The sequence below is a fragment of the Culex pipiens genome, chromosome 3 (genome assembly GCF_016801865.2).
Source record: "Culex pipiens pallens isolate TS chromosome 3, TS_CPP_V2, whole genome shotgun sequence".
Classification (NCBI taxonomy): Eukaryota; Metazoa; Arthropoda; class Insecta; order Diptera; family Culicidae; genus Culex; species Culex pipiens.
In genome coordinates, this window is record NC_068939.1 from 56,461,213 (window position 1) to 56,473,554 (window position 12,342).

The 12,342-nt window shown below is 36.1% G+C and overlaps 1 protein-coding gene across 1 annotated transcript; it reads left to right on the top strand.

Annotated features, from left to right (window-relative positions):
• The first annotated feature begins 2,003 nt into the window (after positions 1–2,003).
• Positions 2,004–9,927, top strand: LOC120423617 (probable inactive tRNA-specific adenosine deaminase-like protein 3). The gene is made up of 2 exons (XM_039587484.2): positions 2,004–2,269; positions 8,642–9,927. Exon 2 carries the CDS (start codon positions 8,774–8,776, stop codon positions 9,905–9,907), a length of 1,134 nt encoding a protein of 377 aa, XP_039443418.1. The 5' UTR covers positions 2,004–2,269; positions 8,642–8,773; the 3' UTR covers positions 9,908–9,927.
• Positions 9,928–12,342: the final 2,415 nt, after the last annotated feature.

A 12,342-nucleotide genomic window follows, 5' to 3' on the forward strand; every position in this document is an offset into this window, starting at 1 on the left:
ATGCTGAATAGCACGTTTTGAAAAAGTAAGCGAAAGGTTGATTTCGGTAAAAAATATTTTTGCAGTTGTGTTCGTCCGAGACGGGGGGGATTGAAAAATTAAGTTTTTAATGACAGTGCTATCAATTGGGTCCTAAAATGAAGCTTGGATTGCTGATGCCCTAACCATAAATAATGATTTTCTGAGTTCAATATCCCACTTTTCATACCAATTTTTTAGTTCAACCCATATAACCATTTTTATGGTTGTAGTACCTGAACTAAAAAAATCCTATGAAAAGTGGGATATTGAACTCAGAAAATCATGATTTTTGGTAAGGGTGCTATTGTCTTCCATATGTTTAAAGGACTTATTAAAAAAACTCTAGATATTATTGTTCCGACGAAAGCTTATTTTTCTGAGTACAATGACCCTTTGTACGACCACAAAGAGTTTAAACTGGATTTTTAAATCAATTTAAAAAAAAAATTACCTCGCGCTCCTTCTTGACATAAAAAATCCTACTTGACAGATTGATCAGAAATAGGGTTTAATCGTGTTTTTACTGTTGTACGTACATAAAAATTGACATTGAGCATTAGGCTTGGCATTAGGACCCAATTTCCTTGAATTCGTCAAAACTTGATAAAATATTAATGTTCCAATAAAATATTATCATTATAAAAAATATCTGAGTAGGCAGTGTTCATCATGTGAAAGGGAATTAAATCAAGAAATGTTTGAGAAAGCCACTATTTATTTTTGGAAAATTGGGAACATCTCTGCTTCCATAGAACCAAAACTGAAAAAACTGTTCAGAAAACTGTTTTCTACAATTTAATTGGTTTTAAAATGTTTCAAAATGTAATGATGGCAGAAGATTAAAAAAATATTGTTTGTAACCTATTGGGTAATTATTAGATTATTGATTAAATAACCTATGTTTTGCATTGTTTAATGCTCAAATTTGTGTCCGGGCAATGCGTTGCTGTATTTTCATGACAGATTGTACAAATTAAAGATTTACATTCGGTCGTATTGCGGTTTCCAGCTTGAATTTTGGGGTAATTTCAAAGAAAGCTTGATTTTTGGTAAAATTGGCTCGGAAACTTTTTATTGGATGTCAAATATTGGTCAAATATATTTAGTTAGAGTCTCCTAAAGCACATTCAATTGAAATTTGAGTGATATCAACATGAATGCACCGATTTTCAGCGGCTATTCTGAAGAAATATCCCATAAAATCGAAAAAAAATCTTTAAAAAAAGTTGCTCTAGACCCCCCAACAAAATATTTCGGTATTCCCCGTAAAATGTTGGGAAAGAGTCCTTCTTTCACGGTGCCAAATATCAGACATACCGAATCGAAGGAAAAAGTTATATAGGGAAAACCATGCAAATTCATATTTTTCAAAGGTTTCTTCCTCGACTCTAGCCCAGTCACGACGTTCTAGCAGGATTCTAGCAGAGTTCTCACAAAGCTGGATATTCTTACAGCATTCTAGCAGAACTGTTCCACCGTTCTAGCACGATTCTGGCAGAACCAGCTCTGCTAGAATATTTCGTGACTGGGAGCCGGGTCGAGGGGAGGACAAAAAACTTTTAAAAATATTGTACCAGCCTTAAAAAGATTGAAAGTCGATTTGCGAAAATATCAATAGTATTTTAAAATGTAGAATTAAACGGAAAACTTATTTAAAATAAAAACTAACGTTTTGATTGTTGGACCTTGAAAAAAATCTATAAATGTATTTTTTAATGCATTCATTTGAACTCACAGAACAGACAAAAATATAAGATTAATTCAAAATAATGTTGGAATAAAACGTATTCATGAAAGTGGCAACTCTGGCGTCGACAAAATCGCCCGCTCGTATCTCACAAACACCACCTCAACTCCGGTCACACAAATGTGGAAAGCAAATGCGTAAAAACGGGATCCGTCAGCTGTCATTCCCCCCATTGATAAAAATAATCTTTCAACACAAAAGTGCACAGTGATAGGCCAGCCATCGAGAGGTCCAATATTCGCAACATTTCCTCCCTCTCCCCTAGGCCCTTAGAGGCATTTTAGTGTGTAGAATTGGCGCAAATTGCCCTCGAATTGGTTCCGCCGCAGTTGGTGTTGGTTAGGAAGGTGGTGTGAATGATCTATCCGAACGCTGACCAATCGCGTTGTTAGTTTGGTCTCCCATCACGATTGACATCATCTCCGCCAGCCATCGAACTTCACTTGGTTAGATCACCCCCCGAGGGAAGACGACGCGACAAAAACAATTATGAATGATTGGGTAAGCAAACCTCATCGGCGACTGATCATTTTGATGGAATACTTTTGATTTTGGCGGGACATTTTTTGACCTTAAAATGATGGTATTTAGTGGTTCAAGTAATTTTACAATCAAATCTTCTTTTTAAATACGTTGTATTTTCCGTCACAACGCAATCCCATAATTTGACGTCTGAGTAAAGTGTGTAAGTAACATACTTTGTATTGAACACCACACTAGCTAACTTGTTGCTGCTTGTGTGGATGAAAACCTTTTTCAGCATGTTGGTGTAAATTATAGATTTGGTTCGCATTTGGTGTTACTAATGTGTTTGGATGTGTAACATCACTTGAAAACTGCTGGTTGAACCATATGTTTTCTCGAAATAACATCATGCTTGTATGTTGATTATCTATCATTTGATTGCGCTTACATGTGTTGGAGAAAATTGTTTATCCGTCTTATGTCAAACATGTCGATTGCATCGATTAATCACTTAATCACTCCAATTAAGAATTCGACGGTAACATTTCAAAAGGCATCATGTACATTTTGACACTTTCTGGGTTATTGGACGTTGGTGATTTCAAAAGGAGTTATGTTTGTTTTACTCAAATAAAATTACGGAAATGATGTTTTATTGAATTTGGATGATCAAGTATCAATAAAAGCAACGTTTTTCATCGTTTGTTGTCATTAGAACATCTTATTTTGCTTTTATATTAAAATGGGAATTGAAAATGGATGCTCAACATTCAAATGCGTTTTTTTCAAAACGCATGGTTTGTACATGATGCTTTTTGAAATGTTGGCGTCGAATTATCAGTATCCAAATTTGGTAACCTTTTTCTTTTTTGATACATAAACATTGAAAAAAAAAAGATTTATCACTTGAATTGTTTTCATATTTCACAAAACATGTAAATTAAAACAACGCCATAAATTATACTATTATTACACAACAGAGCAATCTGTAGACACCCGCATACGATCATACGCGGCGTTAAACAAATTCTTTCGAAATAACTTATAAGTGGAAGACATGCACTGCACAATTTAAGCATTATTTTAAGTAATTAGTAAGTAAGAAAGAAAGAAAGTAAGTTAGGGCCTAAAATTGAATTTAAGAATTTAAAAAAAATATAAATATTGAAATAACAAGCCATAGTTTCAACATTTGCATGCAAAAAGTGTTTTAAAATGCATTTTACGCTAGTTCAGTTGTTTTGCAATTATTAGTTTTCAAAAAATGTAAGATTTGATAAAAACATCAATTTTTTTTTCAAAAATTCAAAACATTTTAAATTAGCCCAAACATGCTATACATGATTCTAAACGCAGGGGAATGCATTTTAAATTGATTTCAGCTAATTGTACTTAAATTTACACTGAAATTTTGAAGTTTTTATGAAAAATATTTTTTTTTTGCACGCTGATTTTTCGGGCTAACTTTGAAGGGGGGGGGGGGGGGATCATTTTTGCCGTTGTGTAAACATGTCAGCGATCTGCAGTTTTCATCAACATATATAATGCTGGCGTGTCCCCGAGAAACACTTCAAAGAGAAGAATATGTTGGTGCTCTGTCCCGCGCAATTCATCAAGCGTCCAAGGTGCGGTGGTAGCGTGTCGGATCAACAACTAAAAAGTTGATGGTTCAATCCTCGTTCTGTTAAGATTTCTTTTTTCTGCAATAATCAATCAGCCGTCTGTAATGTCGATGATTGTCGGTAACGGGCAAAAATGTCATACCCCTATATCGTAAAAAAATGCATGAGGACAGATTACATGCAGATTCTGATATACTTTTATGCCGCCATGCATCACTATCATGCGACTGCCGTTTGGGTGTACGTAAAAATCCGTAAACAAATCCGGCCGAAAAAAAATCCGCGTAGAAAGTCGAAAATCCGTACAGTAATTGGCATTGTCTTCTGGAATTCATAACCAGTATCTACCAAATCGTGTACAACTATTGGGAGTTTTAAGCAGAGTTTATTAGAAGAACTCACTCGTTTAGACTAATTAGTTAGGGAATGAGAGCACACAACAATAGCAAGAAGCTTAAACAAAAACCACCTCACTCAGTTTGAAACATTGTAACATTTGAAAAGACATGAAGTCTTACGTTACTTAATTGAATAAATAAATAAAAATAATAATAATAAGGATAAAATCCATACAGTTGGTAACCTTAATTATACAGTTATAGACAAATTTCAGATTTTTTCGATAACAATATTTTTAAGAATTCGTGATCAGTCATGTAGCATTATTTTGAATACAGTCCAGAATCGATTACACCGACCAACACAATTTCTACGCAGGCTCAACTTGAGAGAAAGCACTGGGCCGAATGATTTTTTGCAAAGTTTGTATGAAGAATTAGTGCTGTTCGCTGCTCCCACTTACTGCATGCAATTTATTGCTTGTATGCAACAGCGACGAACCGCCCTAATTATCCATACAAACTTTGGAGAAAAACCATTCGGCCCTTTCTAAATATTTTTGAAAAATTCAAAGTGCACGTGTTTCTGGGTACCTCAAACTTCATGCTTTCCTTCGAGTTTAGCCTGCACGGCCATTTTTGTTAATTTTTGTTGGTCAGTGTTATCCGAAGTTCGATTATTCGAAGGTTTCTTAGGAACTAATGATAAAATAGAGTTTTATCTTATTTTTTATTTTCCCACTTTTAACCTTATTTATATCAAAACAAAAAATATAAATATTAAAATCTTGCCAAATCGTCTGATTTCATGACAAATTTCTTGTTATTTTACTAAGCGGCGACGGTAGTAAGAGCAGAACCTTGCAAAAGATACCGAAAGACTTGCGGATGGTTTGTTAGTAAATAATATTCATGCATGTGTTTTTTGTGCATATCCTATGACATAATTAAAAGTGTTGTACTCAAATTTTCAATTAATGACTATTCCAAACGAAACCATTTCAATTGAAATTAATCGAAACCGGTCCGCGTTCATTAAAATTCAGAGTCTAGCTTCGGCCATGATCCCTCGATTGGCCTTATTCTTGTTCTCTTCACTGCCGCCCCCCGTCAAGATCACGTGAGGGGCACCTCTTTCTTCGCCTCCTCTTGGACGGTGCTTTAGCGCACTAATTCTAGTGGCATGGCTGACCATTTCTGGGCAATGTCAACCTGGATCAAGTAACAGCAACGATCGAAAGGTGCGTGTACGAAGGAACCCACCGCTCCAGTCCATGAGTCGCGATCGTTGGAAGAGAGTCTCCCCAAGTTTACCGCTGTGCGTCAGTTTCAATCAAATATATCCGGCACGAACTGGATATTTCAATGTTTTTCTCTGTTGCCAACACACCGGCTTGACGACTTTAGAGCAGGCAGTGTGGCTCTCTCGGATGCGATGAAAGCAAGTTTAACCATCGACCGCGTATCTGCATGTTCACTCACCCATATTACTTATTTTTTCTACCTCGTCAACACTTATCAATGCACCTTTTTTACAATAATTAACGTTGCGTGTGTTACCTACTACTGCACTTTGGAATGTGCATATGATGACTGTGTGTGATTCTTAACGATTCGTAGCCATTTCAGCGTGAATGGTTAATTTTAACATTCAAAACGTTATTTGTTGTTGAAAACTATAACATTTGATTAAATGACCAAATTTTTATAACAAACAGAAGTGGTCAAAAAAATTTAAGTACTAGATTTATTTTTTTTATAAAAATCACTTCCAGAGTTTTTTTTTTTTTGAAAAGGACCAATAAACTTTTGTCTTTCATATGTTTATAGGACCTAATAAAAAAAACTCTAGATTTTTATACATATTTATAACTCGTCGCAAAATGTTGGTAAGATGCGGTGTTTTGTCCCCTAAAACATATTAATAATACGGATTTTGAGGAATTGATTTTTTGTGAAAAAAAGGTTTGTTGAAAAACCAATTTTTTTCCGTGTACCTATTTTTTTTTCTCAGTAGTACTCATCAATACCTGCAACTTTGCCGAAGACACCAAAATCAATCAAAAATTTCCATCAAAAGTTACAGATTGTCGAATATTTACGTACCATTTTTGTATGAACAGCTGCCAAAATTGTATGGAGATTTGTATGGCACAAAATGGCATCTTTAGTGATAGGGAAGGTTCCACTAGCGTGCCCAGATCCTCAAGGAAGGTGGGGCAAAAATATTCGCGTTTTGAAAATTTCGTCGTTTATAGACACCCCCTGACCAATTTTAGAACAAATTTCTGAGGATGGTGGGGCAACTGCCCCATGTTGCCCCACCCTGTGCACGCTAGTGGAAGGTTCCCACAAAGTTTGAGCCAAATAAAAAATATAAGTTGGGGAAATATATCCATTTTAAGCGTAATAAGCGGTCGTCTTTGAATGATGCTGGATAATCTGGAGTGTTCGTTGAAATTTTCTAAAACCAAGTACACCAACGAGTATAGCAACTTTTTGTGAACATTTCTGTTTATTTTCACTTTTATTAAAAATTTAAAAAGCACACACAAAAAAAAAATCAAGCGCATTCTAATCAGTCGAGTGCATTGGGCAACGTCCATTTTCCTATTTTCAGCTTAGTTCTTTTTTTCTTCCAGCGCTCTTTTGGATCTGCTTAATGCTGCCAAAATTGATGAAATTTTAAGAGAACACTTACGAAAAGTAGCATTTATAGAGACAGTTTTCTGGCAGCACTGGCTCACTCCAACAGGCGCTGCTTGTGGTGTTGCTGGCCACCCTTTGTTCTTTATTTGCCTACGCTTCTCGCTCGGTTTTCTTCAGCCTTCGATAGAGCTTTATGACGTTTCGCGTACGCACACTAGCGCACCATTTGATTTTGCTGGCCGGACAAAATTTAACCTCACTTTTTTTCGTGTACGTACAAGCAATACATGCGCACGTAAATAACTCTATTGGAATGGGTAGTCAAAATTCAAACGTCAAAAGACTTGGCGCGTTTGTTTTTTTATGGCGCTTGGTAATTATTTACATGTTTCGGGATTATTTTTCAAGTGAGTAACTAACTAATGTGCAAAAGAACATGTTGCCGGTAGTTGGCAGCAATTTTATATCTTAAGCGCTTTAAAATCGTTAGCGCAAGTGAAAATATATTGATGACGGCTTTCGTTAAGCAGTTAACTTTAGAGATCCTAAATAGGGAGACTGGTCGAAGTGAATTTGACGTACCCAAACAGACACGAGTTTGACGTATCGAAACGAGCATTTGCCTTTACGCCCAGCAAAACATATCAGTATTGCCAAGCTCAAAACATACGTTGCCAAATCGATTTAGCAAACTTAGACCAGTCTCCCTATTTAGGGTCTCTAGTTAACCTCTCAGCTTGCGTGTGGATGTTTGTGCCACCAAAATGATGAGAAATGGTCTCGCAAAATAGAAATTATGATCAAAAGTGCATTAAATTTGATCTTTCTGGCTAGTAAATGGCATAAATTTGCGTGCTTACTTGAGGCGGTGCTGTTGCTGGTAAGTTTATAGCCTAAATAGTATTTTTGGAGCTTTAATTATAAGATTTTTAACAAAATACATTTAAATTTTAGGAAAAGCTGTTGAAAAGTCAGAATTTTGTCTAAATTCATTAAACTTTTTTTTTTATTATTGGTTCATATTGCATTTTAAACTGAATTCGAAATCACATTTTGTATGAAATTTGTTCTATTGAAAATGCTTTAATTTGGAGAGTTATGTTTCAAAAACATGTTATATTTAAAAGTTGTTTGTTTACCTTTCCTCCTTGGAACCGTTTTTTGGTTCAAACTTATTTCCATGGAGAAAATCATGACACTCTGAGAATATTAAAATAACTTTTTAATCTTCCAAAAATTCTATGAAATCTTCTATCTATCTATCTCAAACCTATCAAGTTACCATGGTTTACGGTTTCTTTATATTATTAAAAGCCGTGGAGGGCTTAAATGAGTTTGTTTATAGGATAGTCCCCCCTGATGGTGTCATATCAAAACTAATTTTCCAGCACAGCAACTTGAATAAACTGAACGAATAATTTGTCTAGAACTTCGATTTTAAGATTACTTCTAGAGTTTTTTTTTTTGAAAAGGACCAATAAACTATTGTCTTTCATATGTTTATAGGACCTTATAAAAAAAAAACTCTAGACTTTTAACTTGAGCTGTCTAATTGAAATTTTGACTAAAATATTTCTAGAGTAAATTTTCAAAACAACCAATTTGTCATGGGTTTCCTATGCAGATAGGTCCTTTTGAAAATTGAAGCTTGATTTGAGTGTGATTTTTTTTAAATATGTTAGCTCTTCAGTATCCAGCTCAACTTTATGCCGTCATTCCCGATATTTTCCGCCATTTTCAGGTAAATAATGTTTACGATTGGGGTGTTTATTCCACCATCATGTTGTGTTTATTTGCAGATTTCAATAGACGAGTTGTCCCAAATACTGGTCCGCTGCTGATAAACTCGTCCCAAGGCAAACAACATCGTCGTCGACATTTTCCAAAATAATCGCGCGCGCTTGATAACATATTCGCAAGTCAAAGGCAGCATGGCCGACAATCTAGGACAGTCGTCGAACCCCAAGCGAGCCAGAATAATGCCCGCGGAGGAAGAAGATCGGAAGGAGGACTTAACCTTGATAGAGTCCGTGATGGCAGACGAGTTCACGGAGGCTGTTAAGCTGATAGACGTTTATGTTGGCCGTATTGCCGACTTGCGTCACATATCGAAGCTAATTTCGGCGCTGGGCGGCTGCCTGCCGATTCCGGCCCGACTGCAGCATTTGAAGCGCGTTGGGCGTGATGGCCAAATTATTCTCGCGGAAGCGACCGAGCTCGTGAAGCTGCTGGAGCGTGAAGGATTTATGGAGCACGATTCGGGGGTTGGAGACGGGCTGGGGAAATATTTCAAGTCGAAGAAGCTGGACGAGGAGCTGGTAGAAAGTTTGTACACCGACTTGACTGTACGAAAGGTAGCTAAGGATGCGCCGAGGTTGAGATGGCAGTACGAGGAGGCCAACGGTCATTGGCCATGCAAGTTTCATCCGAATAAATATGTGGAGAATCTCTTCAAGAACACCGTCTTCAACGAGACTGAACGGAAGTTTCACCAGCAGATCATGTCCGCGGCTCTCTTTTTAGCACAGAATCACGAGGGTAAACCTTTTGGGATATGTGTTAATCCAAAGCTCAAACGAATCGCTGCCATCGGGGTTGGCAAAAGTGAAGAACATCCGATAATGCACTGTCCAATGGTTCTGATCGACAACGTCGCCGTCTCACAGGAGGGTGGCGTTTGGCATCGGAGTTTTCAGCATGATCCGGAGGCGGAAAAAGACTACATTCTTGGAGGAATAGAACCAGATTACATCCGATTGCTGGCAGGGACATTTCCCGACATCCGCTTTGGAGCTGAGCCGATTAAATCCGCTGCTGATGTTAAGCTTGACGAGCTGCCAACCCACGATGATAACCTGGCAAAGTACGGACCTTATCTCTGTACCGGGTACGACGTGTATCTAACTCACGAACCGTGCATAATGTGTGCGATGGCACTCACACACAGCCGGGTGCGCCGCGTGTTCTTCCATCGCAAAACAAGCCGAGGTGCGCTGGGCTCCATCACGAAAGTTCATTGCGTAACAGGACTGAATCACCACTACGAAGCATTTCAAATTTTGTGAAATATAACTACTAAGCTCAATTGTCTATCATTTTGCCACTGGTTCCATATTCGAAAAACTCCCTTAAAAACAAAAATTCATAAAAAAATAAAATTCAATTTTTATTGCTCTGTTTGTGACCACACTCCGCAAAACTATTACAAATATTTTGTTCTAATAACCGATTCGCAAAACGTAGCTTCCAGCAAACGGCTCGGCGCGGCACCCAATTGGGGTCAATTGTGCGGGTCACGGGCCACGTTTTTTAATTCTGCTTGCTTGCTCGTCGATCATCGTTTATTTTATTGCATTTTTAAATTAATGTATACTGTCTTGAAGTTGTCGTTGTTGGGAACATGTTCGGGGTTTCCATACACTCATAGTTTCGAACGCTCCAAGCTGGGAACGGTTATTGAACGTTATTGTTTTCTTGGGGCGACTTAAACGATGGTCAATTTAGAATGTTGCGTTCTCAGCACGGAACGCAAATAAATTTTATCTTGGCCTATTTGCCGTTTTTGTGTCAAATAACACAATGATAAAAACTGAAAACGACTGTTCGCGATCATCTGCTTCTTAATGTTTCTAATTGTCCCAATTTTACATGACACTTTTTAGCGTTGAAGCATCAAGAGTTTAAATTCCATATCTTAAGCATTAAAACTAAGACAAATTACAATAATTGTATTATCTTTTTTTAGGTAATGTTCACAGTTTTTTTTGCGTCACTGATATTCAAATCGATGCACTTTGGATGAGAATATAACTCTTTACCACTGCGCCACGCATAATTTGCCTAATTGCACTGTTTTATATATCTCGCTGGTAGTGAAAAAGTGGAACTCACGAGTAAACAGTTATTTTATTTTATTTTGTCTTAATTCATAATACAAGCCATTCCACGCAAAAAAAAGGAAGGATCTAAATCAAAAGTTCTCCGATTTTGTATTTATTTGGTTTAGCAAAAATCGTTGTAAAACGCTACTATTTGAATCCTATTTCGAATAAAAGCACTTTAATCGCCAAACAAAAAATACGGGTCTAATTAATTTGGTCAAGGAACTCCCATGCCAAATTTAAGCCAAATCGGATTGCCAATTGGATCCTAAAATGAAGCTTAGATTTCTGATATTATTGTTTACAGCGATAAAGCTAATTTTTCTGAGTACAATGACCCTTTGTACGACCACAAAGAGTTTAAAATGGATTTTTAAATAATTTTTGAAAAATTAACCTCGCAGTCCTTCTTGACAGAAAAGTTCCTACTTGACAGCTCGTTCCAAGGAGACCATAGTTGATCCATCGAAAAAATGTTGTCTTGTCATTATTTTTTTTGCATTAAAATGAAAAAAAGTGATCAGAAATGGTTTTTGATCGTGTTGTTTACCGTTGTACATAAAAATTTAAATAGGGCTTTAGTACCCAATTGGATCCTTCCTGTGGAATCGTTGAATATAAAAATTCAGGCAGTCACATTGACTATTATAATCATGCAAAGTTTTTCTGTTCTGGATTTGGTTCAGAATTCGATAAAAATTGTTGAGATTTTATAGAGATAGTCAATTTTCCATAAGAATGATATTGTTCAAAGTATTTGTAAGTCCTCCACCAAAATTGGCTCAAAAAATTAGGGGGCAAAAAAATATTTAAAAAAAACTTTTGAATATTATAGAATATTTTTACGCTTAAATCTTTTATCGTCAAAACTTTCATTTTTATTTGAAAACTATTGATTGCAAATCAACTGTATACTGTATATATATAAATAATTTATTATATATATATACATAAATAATTAATATTTGATATAAAAAACAAAAAAATAGGAAATTTATTCCATTAAAAAATTGAAAAAAAAAATAGCGAAAAATGTGATAGAAATTCATGTAAAAAAAATCCCTTTTGCGGCACATTATATGACAACATGCTCCTGTCACTCCCTTTTCAAAGTTTAAAACATCGAAAGATTATTGTGTACTTACCTAGTAATAGTTGAAAGGATCCCCATATCTCTGTTAAATGTATTTTAAATACCACAACTTGTACACCGATAAGTACCACTAATAAAACAAAATTGAAATTGAATATAAAAACATTTATAAAAGAGTCCAACTTAACAAACACTTAAAAATAAATCATAAAATGCCATTGTTTGAAGATTTATTATCAGTTGATTGCCTTCGTATCTTCTATATATATAAAAAATTTCCACGGTTTTGTTCGAACGCGAATCAGTTGAACACGGAACGTCGGATCGAGGTGCTCTTTGTTGCGTTGGGTTCGTATAAGTCCAAGGAAGGTTTATAGCCAAAAAGTTACGACTTTGGCCACTCTGGAACCGATTCCTGAAAATCTGCAGATTGTATGGGGAAATTTACGTAAACTAAATGTTTAATCACAGGAGGCTGAATTAGCAAACAAGCAAGAAACGCCAGGAAACCAAAAAAGGGCAGGAC

Excerpts from the sequence above, each read along its gene's own strand:
- LOC120423617 (XM_039587484.2), top strand. The coding sequence starts at position 8,774 with ATGGCCGACAATCTAGGACAGTCGTCGAACCCCAAGCGAGCCAGAATA.